The sequence below is a fragment of the Neopelma chrysocephalum genome, unplaced genomic scaffold (assembly GCF_003984885.1).
Source record: "Neopelma chrysocephalum unplaced genomic scaffold, ASM398488v2 Primary Assembly neopelma1_59, whole genome shotgun sequence".
Taxonomy (NCBI): Eukaryota; Metazoa; Chordata; class Aves; order Passeriformes; family Pipridae; genus Neopelma; species Neopelma chrysocephalum.
Genome location: NW_020897714.1, coordinates 20,650,545 through 20,665,992, shown reverse-complemented (window position 1 = coordinate 20,665,992; position 15,448 = coordinate 20,650,545). Strand labels below are relative to the sequence as shown.

The 15,448-nt window shown below is 39.4% G+C and overlaps 1 protein-coding gene across 6 annotated transcripts in view; it reads right to left on the bottom strand.

The window, feature by feature from the left end:
• LARGE1 (LARGE xylosyl- and glucuronyltransferase 1) overlaps positions 1-15,448 on the bottom strand; it is a 283,712-nt gene that overhangs the window by 22,531 nt on the left and 245,733 nt on the right. For all 6 annotated transcript variants that reach the window (XM_027680371.1, XM_027680373.1, XM_027680375.1 and 3 more), the window contains 2 exons: positions 14,203-14,358; positions 2,178-2,341 (listed from right to left, as the gene is read on the bottom strand). In XM_027680371.1, coding sequence (XP_027536172.1) covers positions 2,178-2,341; positions 14,203-14,358 — 320 coding nt within the window. The remainder of the gene's footprint in view (positions 1-2,177; positions 2,342-14,202; positions 14,359-15,448) is intronic.

Genomic DNA, 15,448 nt, shown 5'->3' with positions numbered 1-15,448 from the left:
TTCTCACCCAGATTTCAAGCAGCGTATTGCTAATCACACCTTTTCCCCTTCCTAACCTCACATTTTGGTAGCTCCTACTCTGATTTCTGAACCCCAGGTACATACCAAGCCTTTAAAAAGGCTGCCTAGCCTAACCACGAAAACCATAGTGATGCAACTCAGCCATTACTCAAGGGAATGCCACATCAGTATAACAGATGACAAGTAACCAATAATGAACAACACTGACTGAAGTCTGTCTCAAAGCTTCCATCTAAAGACAATGTTAGCTCCTAAACTGCATCCCTCTCTTCCACTCCCCGAGTCTATAGGACAGGCAAACATAAGTCTGTCACGATAGTCATGTCAGTCTCATCTCTGACAGGACTATAATTGGAGATGCTAGGAGTTCTTTTTTTGCTTTTCCTCATCTCAGATAATCATTTCAAAGAACGGTGCAGAATGTAGTGTACAGCACATTGTTTATGTACATGTCATCTTACATCTGAGACATTATTCTTAAATGTCTACAGCTGCGCCGGAGGAGTTTAATAAAAGTGGTTTAAAGAACACAAAAAAAAAGTACGGCAGTAACTGAAAGATGTGAAAGAAAACAAAGCAGCTAAAAAGCTCTTTGGTATGATATTATTTATTGATTTTAGCTGAAAGAAAGTATTTCCAACTCAAATCAATAATTTATAGCAACACACCAGCGAAGTAGGGAAGATTTTTCCTGCATAGTATCAGGATGGTTGTTCTTCCCGCATAAAAATGTGTGGTTCTGTCTATCAATAAAAACATGTGCCCCAGTGAGGATCCAGAAAGGGAAACAGATGCTCAGACTTTGCATCAGTGCCAGTGAATCAGCACTAAGCCCCAGCTCATTCTTTTGAATTAAATTCTGGGGGGAAAATATACCATGTGCACACACCAGCTTTACTAATTTACTGTGGCACTCGCTCAGGGTCTGGCTTAATTTATTTCAGTTTTTTACTCAAAGGTTTGTGAACACTTAAGAAATGTTTCCTCCATTAAAAATCAATAGAACAGATACTGATGCACATAGCAAATCATAACACAATGTGCAGGATGCAGTGCTGAGGCACCTGTGGAACAGAATACTCCTCATTCATTTCTGTTTATTTTTAAAACAGACTGTAAATGTTTTGTTGATCTCAACTCTTATAATCCTCCTGGAATACTGCTGACCTTCTACCAGTGTAGCAGTGCTGTCATTCACAGGTCACGTTGTATTCTGTATGTGCTACACTAAAGGAAATAAGCAGTTTCTGGCTAATATTCAAGGAGCTCTGATTTGTTTTGTAACACACTCTGATAGCAGCAACTACAAAGTTTGGACTAAATTCGAACTGAGAAGCTGGAGAAAATAAAAAGAAACCGACAATTCCAAAATTTCACAAAGCTAGCTGATCCAGACTGCAGTTTCAGAGCTTCTGAAAAATGACAACTAATTGCAATGGTGGGAATCAGAAAGATACAGGTGGAACTTGTCATGTAATGGAATTTTTCCCCCCAAATGAAATACCAATTAAATTCCACTTTACATCAGACCTAAAAGTTAAAATGCACTTCTGAAAATCAACATTTGTATAAAGATGCAGTGATTTTGCTCAAATAGAGATTTTTCATTTCACGCTAGCACATTAAAAAAAAAAGTATAATATTTGACTTCCTAATTTGAAACTAAAATGTTTAGTTCTGACTCTCATTATAAGAAAAATCACTAACTTTTCTGCAAGGAAAATGCCAGTGAAAGCAAAACTAATATTCTCTAATGAGGAAATACCATGTGTAAAAACTTGGGCAGTTAAAACTGCTTGGAAAATTCTATTATAAACATCCCGTTTTTAATAAGTTGCTGCAAAACTCGATACACTAGTAATGCCTGACAATCCTGACAAGTAACAACCCCTGCAGTTCCAGTACTCAGACTCTCATGAACTCTACTCACACTCATGTGTGCACCGCAGAGCTGAAGTCTGGATACATGTCTGGATACATGTCTGGATACATATCTACCTGCGCTACTCCTAATTCAAGAAAGGTCTTTACAATACAACATCCAAGTTTCTACGAAAGCGTGCTTTTGCTCGCACCAAAGCATTACATAGTTAGATTGCTCTGTAAGAAAACATTAATTGTCTCACACTTCCTGAAGAACAAGAGATTTTCCCTACCTGTCCATTGAAAGTTGCGCCACCAGTGTTACATCGGTGTTGTCTGAAGCAGGTTCGTATTCGTAATGTAGAAAATACAAATGAGTGCGATGGACGGTGAAACGTTCTCGACGAAACTCATAGCACAAGTCATCCTCGTCCAGCTCAGATAGCTGTTTCTGGAGCTGTAAGGAAAGAGCGGACATAAAGATAAGCTCTTTGTAATTATTTTAACAAATCAGAGAGAACAAGGAGGTTGGGAACTTGCAGCCTGATGCAATGGGGAATGGAAGCAGAACATACAAAGTAGAAGGGTTTTCCCAAGCCTTGCAAGTCAGTGGACAAGAGATTAGAAAAAAGGACTTGCAAGTAAATTCATAATACAGACAGACCATTGTATTACGGTCTATATATTGTATATATTACCTCTATAACATACTTTCAATATCCAGACTAGCAATGAAACAGTGAACAAGTTGAATAATTGCAAAGTTTCAGAGTTAATGCTCCAATGTGATGCATAATTTCATCCTTACTAGAAGCAGTGTTTCAAACCACTCATAGACATACTCCACTAGACAACACTCTGCAGCAGATTAATGCTGCACATAATGGCCCATCTTCGCGAACGAAGATTTGGGGAAAGGTCTTTTTACCTTTCCAGCCTGCGCAATGGATTTTTTAGGTGAGACACAGCCTGCGCTGAACTGAGCCCACCCTTTAATCCTAAGGTTCATCTGCCGGGGCCAAGCAAGCTTGGACAATGGCAGTGAGGTCCTCAGGACGTAGGTTTGTTTAGAGTGTCCTTCTCATAGATGGATGGCCACACAGGGCTAATGACCTCCATCAGGCCAGGAGACCGGGGACTAGAACCCGTGGTCGCAGCAGTGAAAGTCCTGCACGCTAACCACTAGGCCACCAGGGGTCTCAATGCTGCACATGCTGCACTGAGCAATTCCCATTCTGCTGCCTCTGTTGGAGAATGGTAGCTGATGCTAGCAGCAGGAAAAGTAACATCTTTAACTGATAATTACTCCATCTCTTCAGATTTATGTATATGCAGTAGTTCAATTTTGCAACGAAAATATTCTTTCAACTGCAGAAGTGCCAGAATTAAGCCTATACCTTTAATGGGATTTATGCTTCTGGATACCTAGTCTGAGAAATCTGGTGGATGGTGGATTGGCAGAGAACAGGTAACTTTTAGGCTCCCTTGAAAACCAAGCCCCTTCAAAGCCAAAATGGGCATCTCAAAGCAATCTAATCCCAAGTCTCTTAGACACATAGCTTTAAGAGAATAAAAGTTTAGCTCTGGGGAAAGATGAAAGTGAAAAATAGACCAAAAGTTTATGCAGCTGACCAATTCCATTCCTGAACTAATTATTTGAGGGTTGGACTACATGATCATTAAAAGGACCCTTTCAACTCAAACTATTCTATGATTCTAAGATTCTATGATTTTAAAACCAAACATCTGGCTAGGCTATTTAAAATGCATTCACTTAAAAGAAAAAAACAGTCATACCTACTGAAAATGTAACAAAGATAAAATTTTTATATGGTCTTAACATGTGAAATTGAGTTCTATTTCTGTTGCTCTAGAATGTAGGTTACTAATAAAGACATAATTTTTATAATTAATTTCTTAAAAGCATCCTATAAGGAGAACAGTAAATGAGCAAAATATTCATCAGGAAACGTGAAAAATACTCATATAGGAATTTTACAAGTTTTGATAAAAATCACAGTGTACCTCAAAACTGTTTCATGCAAAACATTATTGAATTATAGACATCTTTTTGTCCCCCTCAGAATGATTTAAAGTAATAGTTTCACCATCTTCAAGAAAAAAAATGGAAAATGTAGATATTTTTTGTTCTAATACTGTGTTAAGACAAAGAGCTGTTGTTCTTGGAACTATAAACATAATGATTGCCATTATGTTTACAACTGAATGTTTTCCTGTGAAGGCTGATGGAATAATTCCTGGTATTTTCCTGTACATCACTATATAATCTTCTTCTGAATAATGGAAATACAAACTTTGATTTCAATGAGTTTTGGATCAGACTGTCATTCTTCCGTGCTATTGCTCTGCACAGATCTTAAAACATCCCTCAAGAGGGACAGTTTTTAGAAAGATGAGAGTCCGAATCTTGCCAAATCTTTACTCATGCAAAACTTCTATTGAAATCAAGATCTCTTTAGTTGGAATAGAAATCAGGAGTTCTTTTACATATCCTTGGAGTTTCATTCTTTCTGCTTTACAAACAATCATTCAGCTGAGCCTGCATTTTATTTTCTAAATCACATTCAAACAATATTTGAATAAATTCAATATTTACAATAATGACTAGAAAGCATATCATAACTTTCTGTTTCTTTCTTGAAAACGGACCTTAGTATGCCTTTAAAAGAATTATCAAGGAGATGAATGAAATTTAAATGGCTAAAACAACAGCAATCCACATTTTAAGGGTACCTTATTATCCTGCTGTATGTACAAATGACCAGGCTACAAGATCTTAATTGCACAGCAGTTATTAACCAGGCAGTCACTGAGTAATTATCAGATTGCATTTGGGTTGAAATTTAAGAGGCTATAAATACTTGAATATGAGTTCAAGAATAACATTTAGAGCTAAATTATGGCTTTGTGCACTACTGAGCCCTGGGGTGGGGGAGAAGAGCAGAGACAACTTCTTAGAGGCCCCACCATTTTGATGGTGAAGCTCACCAAGTCGCTAAGTTGGTGATGGAAGTGAAGGAGAGCAGCAAACAGCAGAAGACCCCTTCTGCTACAAGGAAAAGGAAATCTTGCTCTTTCCACTACATTTTGTAGCATCAGGGTTTTGTTTCTGTCCCTCTTCATATCCAAAGAAGGGCGACAAAGCTGGTGAAGGGTCTAGAAAACATGTCAGCAGCTGAGAAAACCGGGGTTGTTCAGTCTAGAGAAAAGGATGTTCTGGGGGGACCTCATTGCTCTCTAAAGCTACTTGGAAGGATGTTGTAGTGAGGTGGGGGTTGGCCTCTTCTGCCATGTCTCAAGTGAAAGGATGAGAGGAAATGGCCTTAAGTTGTGCCAGGGGAGGTTCAGATTAGATATTAGAAAAGTTTTCATCACCGAAAAAGTGGTTAGTCATTGGAATAACCACTGCCAGGGAGGTAGTGGAGCAAGCTTTTCTGGAAGTGTTCAAGAGGTGTCTGGATGTGGCACCCAGGAGTATGGTTTAGGGATGATCATGCTGGTGCTGGGTGGACAGTCAAACAAGATGATCTTGAAGGTCTCTTTCAACCTTGAATATTCTGTGATTCTATCTGGTCAGACCTCTTCTAAGACTGAAGAGGTGCTCATAGTCTGAGAGGTTTTCCCTGTCACTTCCTATGACACATGCTCAGTAATGTATGTACTGTATACATCTTTACCAAGAGAAGAGGTGAGATGGCTGTGTCCATATCCCTTGGAGAGAGTGGTTCCCAGAAGCACTGTGGGCATGATGTGCTCTCCTCTCCCCAGCCTCTGCCCCCAGCACCCTTCCCTTGAGCGCAGGAAGGCTGCCAGGGGGAAACTCCAGCACAAGCTGTCTGAGAGCCCTGGATAATATGCGGGCACCACTTGGCAGGATCAGACACACAGCTCCATCACCACTTTGCAGGAATGCTTGTGCAATCCTTGCTGGCTCATACCATGAGCCTAAACTGCTAGGCAGCTTCAGGAGCCACACTCTGCAGGCTGGGCAAATGCAGTATGGTGTGCCCATTCAGGTAGGACAATCAGCACAGGATGGGTTGTGGTTTGCCCTGTAGCATTGTCACTGCCTATATGCAGTGTGCCTTAAGGATGGATGGGCCTATCCTGCAATGGTGAGGCAAGAGCAGTGGAATACAATAGCATGTGATTATCCATATGAAAATTCCTTTTCTGGAAGCAATGCTAGAAATACGAGGCACTCTGGATTTGGTCCAGCAAAACCAGTAAGATCAGAAGTTATCTCACTGAAGCTAACAGTATGATATGGAGAAATTATTAGGACCAACAGCTCAGTGTTGCACAGTTTTATGCAGTTTAAGAGCCCTTTTCCCTCTCTCACTCATTCATATATACATTCAGATAACCATGCACCAGTATCACATATAAAGGCTGCTTTCTCTCTACTGTGATGGGACACATGCTACCTATAATTATATATTGCACACAGTCATACGCCATTTTTTACACACAGATTTGAAATGAAGAATGTTAAAGATGCAAAACATTCAAAAGACAGGGAATCTTCTAAGACAGACACACATATACCCTGACATTTATCTCTGAGTTGCCTCATATTTTTTTTGTTACATCATCACATAAGATTTCTTTAATGACATAATCTTTTCTACAGCATGCATATTAAGTGGATCCGTTATTTAAAGTCAAAGAAATTGTGGCTTTGTTTAAAGTTTGCTCCCAAATTATGTCTTCTTGAAAAGATGTGGCAACGCTGACAGATGCTTACTTAAACACAGTGCACCACCAAAATAAGGACCTTAATATCAGCTGGATTCGATAAAAAGATGGCATCCCCATTATGGACCCCTCCATTATATTTATAATGGTATGGCTAATACACCAAAGACTTCTCAGCCCTACAGTGACAGCAAGTATTCTCATAAGCAAGTACCTGCTTAGCATAAGATTCTCTGTTTCTACAAGAGTTTCAATGCTAAGGCCACTTGCCACTGAGCATGTGGGAAATGTTACCTCTAGGAAACACTCTCAAAGTTGAAAAATGTATTATTTTCAGACTGTGTATGGTAGATGTTCTCTTAGGAAATACTGTAGTGGGAAACAACACATGCTTTCATTAGTATCATGATGCTACTTGTTTCAGAAATAAAAACAGCAGCCATGACATGCATAGTGCTAAAACAAAGAGACAAATACATAAAGAAATATGGGCTAAATTACTTCTCTGGGCAAGGAACTGTTGCAGGGGATCAGGCTTCATCTCAGGAAAAGTAGGCTTTGAAGCTAGGCTGGCCAGAGAGGTGTGGCAGGACAGAAGGTATTCAACTCTACCAGAGATGATATTGCCATGATATTCCAGGTCTACTTGTCTAATACATTTCTATGAGATAAGGTGTTTTCTATCCATACGACAGATGGTAGCCCCATATGATACCTGCCAACACAACATGTACCTTTCACTGGCAAACTGGTTAGTATGCTCATAAAAATTCCTTCCTAAGGCTGTTCCTAGTGTAAGCAAATTTGTGATTGGCTTAATTTTTTTTCTAAACTGCTGTGTCACAAAAACAATTTACTTCCCACCAAAATCTGCAGGACTTCATCTCAGACAAGATCAATTAAAAATCCAGGATCAGAAGAATTTTTGTAGGGATTAGATATTAAAAAAAGATCAAAGCCCATCAACAAACCATGTTATGTGCCTAGAGGCTATTTAGATCTTGGGTAAGGGGATAAAACCCCTAGGCATCTCGCTCTCCTCAAGTGTTTAAGGTGAGGTGAGGTGACACTAGGGTTAAGTCACTCACTCAATATCAACTAACAATGGGAACTGAGCAGCTTATATGAAAACTCTGACCTTTCAGATCATCTTTCCTTTTCCCAGGTGTGCGCAGTAAAGTTTCATTGCATAAAATCAACTCGGCTTAGCCACTGAAATGAAAACTAACACCAGCCCAGGATGTAACTATAATCTGGTTATAAACTGCAGCAGTTTCATTTCTCCTGTGTGGCTGTCCCAGTTCCCACCAGTAGGCAATTTGGATTGCAACATTTAGCACTTTCATAGTGTGTGAATTAACAGTTGCCTTTAGCATGGCATAAACAAAGCAGATGATGATGAAGAGAGGAAAAAGCATTCATTGAGTCTTGTTTTGGATGACCTACATAAAGTACTTCTGGCTTCTCCAATGATTAGTAATAAAAGCCAGACTAATCCCATGTCAATTAAACTTTTATTCCTCTCACACCATAAAATTTTGTACATTTGCTATGGGTCAAATTGAGCCTTCTGTGAAACAAAGCTGTGCTAAGGACAAAGAGGATTGTGCCTGAGCAAGCCTACCTGGCAAGAGGAATTTTTTGCTGCAGCACGTAAAAACTGCTAATACTCTTGCTAAATGGAAGTGATGGCTTATCCTGACTGCAAAATACTCAATACAACTGAGAACCCAATTTTTAGGCATGTGTAACATCTTAAACAGTTCTGTACGTATGAAGTACAACTTTCTTTGATCTTAGCTGCAGATGTCAGATCTTGGCAGTCCTCTGCATCTCCTTTCCCCAGGTCCCTGACAAACCTTCTTGGCTGAGCTGTTCCCAGACCTCCCTTGCAGCACAGTGTCTTGACAGGTAGGTCTACTCACTAGGAGATCTACAGGCATCTACAGGTCCTTTCCTCTTCCTGGTTCAAACACTCTCTCCAGAACTTGTCTCAACTCTTTAATTTTTTCCTTTGATATACGTTTCATCTCTTTTATATGTGAATTGGATTTTTTTCTCCTCTCTACTGTCTGGACATCACTGAGGACAATGGATGTCCCTCAGAACAGATCAAATGCAGGTTCCTGCTCTTAGGTCTACTGTCCAGTCAGAACCTGTCATGGAGCATTCAGAAGAAACAGTCACAGAAAACATCAGTTGTTGTCCAGGTGCCCTCCCTGCAGCATGCTCAACCCTGCTGTGTCACTGGGATATATGTAATCTGGTCTGATGTATCCATACACACTTCTAAGAGTCTCCAGAGTTTGAGCCTCCTTAAAGAAAACACTACTGGCAATGTGTAAACCGTGAAGAGGTCATCAGAAGTTGTGGTGTGGGCAAACCTCCAAGCTTTTCCCTATGTTTCACTTAACATTTTTTTAAGTGTTTTTTAATGTGAGAAAAGGAAAAAAAGGAGTAACAGCATGACAGAAAAAATCCCAGTCCATGTGATCCCCCATCTAGCAATACTATAAACGGTTGAAAGCAGTATAATGGCAATTTTCAGGCAAGTAACAGGATGGGCTACCAGCTCAGCATTTAATAACAACAACAGTTATAATAATAGAAACAACACACCTGGGAAGTCAGGATTTCACCTCAAAACTGCCATATCCCATCTGTTTTACTAGAGAAAGACTATGGCATCACAAAATAGCAACTTTAAATCCCAGTTCTACAAATGAGGCAGTATTCTGAAATTCAACAGGAGCAAAGGGTACTCAAAGCATCAGTCTGCAAGTTCAGAGCTGTGTTACTGACTTGAAAGCTCCCTTTGCATGCTATTTTTGGTCATTGAAAAAATTGCTAAATTTGATAGTAGAGTTTATACTGTGTGGTACATTGCTAGAATCTCCTGCTGTTCTGGTGGACACTAAGTTGGCATGCACAGCCTTTTGCTAATATTAAGAATCTTTGGTTTTGCAGGAAAAAAAGTAACTAAGTAAAAACATATTTAGTATGTAAGTACACATGTAAGCAAGCGTGTTCAGGGACAACTTGATTTTTTTACACTGTTTCTCTGTATTGTTGATTTGAAAATTTGAAAAGAAAAACCTGCAGGTGCTTTTTCTTTCGTGTGTTTTGTCAAAGTCTTCTCTAATGGGAATTTACTGTCCTTTTCTTAAACTGAGTGAAATCAGTGATACACTTCCCACTTATCTCGCTCTGGGCTTTGGATCAGGACACAGGCTTCACTAATAGGGGACACCCCATTCAACCTTCAGATTTAATGCTTTGGCAGAAGTACCTGGTGAGAAGCTGTCTGCAGGAAAGAAGTTTTATGAGAATGCTAAAAGGTTGAGTGTGTGCCTCTGTGCTAAAATCAGGCTTATGATATCTATCTCAGAGTGTAACTATAGAGATAGGCTGGAAGATCCTGTTGAAATATTTTAGGCTTTGCAGTATGTCCTTTAGAATAAAATACTGGATATAAGCACTAAAAGCCAATAGAAAATGTTCACATTTGAGATTATTGTAAGCTTTGTCTTTGTGGATTTCCCAAAAATCTTCTGCATTGCATCAAAATAAGAAAGAAGTGAGAATGGGGCAAACAGCACGGAATAAGTAGGATGGAGTGACTAAGGACATGCTCCAAGGGCCACTTGAGTCAATGATTGTGTTTACAGGAGGATTTGGTTCATATTCTGAATTTTCCGCCCAGAATCTGCACAAAAGACAAAGGGATGATTGTAATACCAACTTGCACAGAAGAGTCTGCTCTGTGTAATCTCATTTTAGCATATATTGAATAACAGGGCCTTACACTACTGCTCTATAGCAAGGAGCACATGGCAGGCTCCTGCTCACAGCCTGTCCCTGCAACCCAGATGGTCTTTTAGCTTGAATATTTCAAGGAAAGGATGAAGCATGCATGTACACATAGACACACGTATAAGCATTTTTGCATAAACAGAGAAATTACCTCAATCCGTATTTTTTTGCTTCCAATATTTCAGGTTCAGAGCCCTATTTGTTCTATTCATTCCCATTTGCAATGCTTTGGAACCTAATAACAGTCCTATTTGGTGCAGCTGAAGATCAACATCTGACTAGACCAGGACTGTGCAGTACAATGCCCAAAGACTGCCTTCAGACCTCTTGAAATTCACTCTGTGGTATTATACTTTTTTAGCAAATATTAGAAAAAAAAAGTCCTAATCCTTCCACATGCATATAGACAAAGTATATATTTAAGCATACACACATTCACAGGCGTACACAGAGGAAGAGTGAGAGAGATTAAAGTGAGGTCCAATTACCTTTTAAACTACTGCCCCTTTACATCTCTCTAGCACTGTAAAGAGTCCTTAAAAAGGGAAGACACATAATTTACATTCATTTTAAGGCCATCTCAGTACTGATGAGAAGTGTAAAGGGGCCTCAGAGAAACAGAATCAGCCCAGCAGTACCCACTGCCACACTTCCTTTTCATGTTTTACAGATATTTGCACTACAAATGAGATGTCTTAATTACAGGTTGAATTTTAAATAAAACATCGCTGCAAATATTAAACTGTAGAGAAGCATTGGGTGGTATATTGGAATAAGACCTTAAAGGTAGCTTCTGATGCTGCCAGACTGTGAGTGAGACTCACACCAAGCCACTGCTTCTTCCACAACAGGGCTCAGTGCATTTAGTGCTAAAATAATTCTCTCCAATTACAAAACCAGCAGAACTGTTCTAACATTTTGTCCACTGGTCAGAAGAAGCACAGGCACTGGCAGAGAAGGACAGGCAGCTGAAGGAGCATCTTTTACCTATGTTCACTGCCTAACATCATAAAGCACAGCTGTGTTTTGGGGATGCCAGTCTCAAGTCTTAATTCAGAGAAGAAAGGAAAAATAATAGGGAAAAAAGAGATAATGCAAACAGCAATTCCTACCTCATATATACTTGAATTAATAGAAATTATAGCCTTTTATGTAACATACATGCTTATCAATCATAACAGAAATGTATGGCTACATCTTGTCAGACTAAAAGTTCATCTACCCAAGCACCCTGTCTCCAGTTGTGAGCTGGCTGCCTAGAGAGGAGCATAAAAGCATGGCAAGTGTACAGTAAGGCTTTCTCAAAACACTCCCCTAGACCTGAACTTGTGGTTCAAGGACTTTCTGCACCAAAGCTAACAGCTTCTGATTGATTTTTTTTCCATGAAGAGTCATTTTTGAGCATATGTATACTTTTAGAAACATTACCTCCTGCTCAAAGCTTCATCCATTATGCGTGAAATGTCTATCTTTGTTTTAAACCTGCTACTTGCTATTTCCACTTCATGTCCCCTATTTCTTGTACTGGGAGGAATGACAGTGGTTCCCTGCTCACCTTAAAAGGTGCTCTGCTTCTGAAGATTACCTTGCAATAGGTCATGGGAATGTGCTGTATTTAATAGCACACCTGTGACACTGTATACGCTACAGCAGACAGAGTGAGAGAAAGAGTGGTTTTCATGATAATCCTATTCTTAGGGTCCCATAACTTCAATGCTGAAACTTGCTGTCTGTATTCTACAATAAAAAGGACATAATCAAGTTTAAACAGGAGCTTACATCAAGGGGAACTAATAAAAACCAATGCCTTCTCCTAAGTGACTAGTCTCAATCTTTCTGAAGTTAGATTTTTTTTCTATATCCAATTATTTTGATAGAAGGCTATTAATTTTTTAGTGTCTCTTGGCAAGTTAGGACTCATGTATTTTTATATGTCTAGCTCATTCTTTTCAATTTTTTTTTTATAATTTATAAATGGAGGAAAGAGTTACATTTCTTTTTCAGACACAAGCCATACCATATACCATATTGCGTTCTACTTGTCTTGAATAAGAAACAGTTAGTCATTTCCAGTGTCTGTCAACTAGATACAAGTTCAGTAAAATGAGACATTTAAAACTTTAAGGACTGCCATTTACAGCAAGAACTTCCATTTGCTGTGCACTGCTCCCCAGCAACTTGTCATCTGGAATAAATCTGTTTATTAAGGATTTACAGAGTTCTGGAAAATATAGCAAGAAATCTGTGACTGCATTCATACTCTTCGATCTCACAAAACACATTGTGAATTCAGTATAATTTTAACCTGCATTCTTAAGTGTGATGAAGGTATGTTTTGTTCTGTTGTCTTTTTTTAATGCCTCACTCACCTTTTCTCCTCTTATTCTACCCTCTACTCTGTCTCTTGTATCTTGATGTCTCTGATGGTCTTTTATCTCATTCAGTTCACTTGATTGTCTAAAAGCCTCTCACTCTTGCAGAGGATTTTCTTCCTCCATGTGCTTTTGCTCTTGTGGTGTGCTTGCTTTCCCTCTCTCTCATTCTCCCCCCGCTTCTCAGCTCTCCCACTTAAGCCTCACTTCTTTCAGAAGACAGTGGTGTGGTAAAATATGTATCTGGGAAGCTGTGCCTTGGGCTAAAATATATCTATCCAATCTCTGAGTGCTTTATTTAAAAATATGGGAAAGGCATCTCCTGTGGTCATTTGATTCACAGGCTAAATGGAAACACTATCAGCCCCAATGATATATTGATTGTCAATTACCTCAACTGCTAATGTGGACATGATACTGGCTTTGCTTAATTGATTTATATATAGACAACGTTGTATATTTTAGAAATATTTTTTTCCTGAATAAAATGTCACAGATTCCTTTTTATTCCCTTTCAGACTATGTAGTCAAAATTGGTACTTGGTCTAGAAATCTCCAGAGACCACATTATACACAAGGATTTCATATACATCTGTGTACAAACATTTCGGTGAACAGTTTTTTACTTTGGAATTATATGTACTAAGGCATACACACACAACATCTGTGTCTAAACATCCTTGATTTCAACCATTTTCAAAGGATTTGCTTCGTCTGAAAGGTTCTGATTGCAAATTTTATGCAGATACACATAAATACCACTTTGTTTAGTTAAGGGAAGTACAGAAAAAACTTGCAGTCTCAGAGCCTATGTGTACCTTGAAATATTCACACATTCTGTAGTCTGCAACATGGCAAGAACTCATAGACCTAAATCCAGCAGTCTTGGTATGTTCATTTCTTCTTCATTATTTGTGCATTAGTATCTACTACCCAAAACTGACATCACTGTATACTGAACAAATACACAGCAAGAAACAAGACCTTCTCCTGGAAAGTTTTAGGTCTGTCCCACTGAATCACCATACCAGCTACTAAGACAAAAAATGAACTCTACCACAGCTGAAACCAGGACGAGGTCTACGGGTAAGATTTGCAGAATTGCCTAATGGAATAAGAGCCCATCATTTTCAGCTTGTGATGTTACCTTTGTTGGAGATTTTTAAAGGGCAAAGTAGACCAAAAGAAGCATCAAAACCCAAGGTAAAGATGAGATTAGTACAACAGTTTTACAGGGGAGGAACTGAGGCATAGAGAGATTAAATTATTTGCGCAGCGTCACTCCTGGAATCTGAGCACTGCCTTCAGTTCTCCTGAGTTCCTCCATCCTGCACCACAAACTCCAAGCCTTCACACAGCTTGTGCCTTGTTTGAACCACCCTTTAAATAGTCAAGCCCTAGACACCCTACTTACATTTTCACTGTTAATGTCTGCCTCACTGGGGCAGCCAAAGAGTTCCCGTCTCAGCAAATTCCCATCATATTCCAGGAATGTCAGGTAGAGGTTGCGGAAAAACTCCACATGCTTGTTTTTCACTCGCAGCTTCTTTGGTGAGTTCCAGTGAATCACCTCAGAGGGAGAAAAGAGAAAAGACATCCTGCTGTTAGAATACAGATTTGCTTTACATGCTTTTTTTATGTGTGTTCAGTTTGCTGCCCTCCTAAAAACAGAAGAAAAACAACCCACAAACTACACAGACTTCCTTCTGTCTTTTTACAAGGCAGGCTTTGCCATGTCTTTCACAAGTAACTGCATACTCTAGAGGTGATGTGTTTTTTGAAACTCCTCCACAGTATCACCTGCACATTTGAGTGAGGGTGCTGCTCTAGTTTGTGAAGCAACACCTCATAAATGCTTCCACAACTCTAATCACGGAGCTGCTGGGTTATGGACTCTGCTGAACAAGATGGAAGGACAAGGGACATAGAGATGTAGGTATTAAACATTAATCTCAAATTTCCACATGACTGTTTCTGCTGATGAAATTGATTCACTGTTTCAGGCCAGGCAGACTCTTCTCTGGTTAGTTATTGAGAAGAAAAAGCTTGAAATTAATTCCTATACCCATTTAAATAGTTCAAAAAGGACTGAATCTAGTCTGACTTCCTTTTTGCCATTGCTTCATTTAAACAAGACTGATCTCTGTTGTGTTAACACAACACAGCGATGCAGTACAATGCTTCACCCTTTGAATTCCAATTTCTAGCAGGTATTTATCCTCTCCTAACGGGAGATGCTCACACTGGTCTAGATTTAAACTGTAATGCTGACATAAAGGGCCTGGTCCTCATTTACATTGAGGCAACTTTGCACTGGTGCCAGTGTGAATGAGAATGGGGCCCTAAGGAAAAACTAAGAGGGAGCCAGAAGGGGCTTGCAGAAATGATTTCATTTTATAGGGGCTATATTTTAGACATAAGAAAAAAAAATCACCAAATACTTTGTATTCACTTCTATTCCTGTGACTTCCAAAGAGATTAAAAAAAAGTCTCCCTTGGGAGTATTTCCAAGTTAGGAGTTCTGGAGGTTCTCTGAATGCATTAAGTTAATTGTGTGAAGGCACTGTGTCACGCAGAGCCACAGAGCTGCAGTGCCAGCTGCCGAGCCGGCCAGCTTTGCTCTGAACATCACACTTGTGGGAGGGAACAAACAGAGCTGA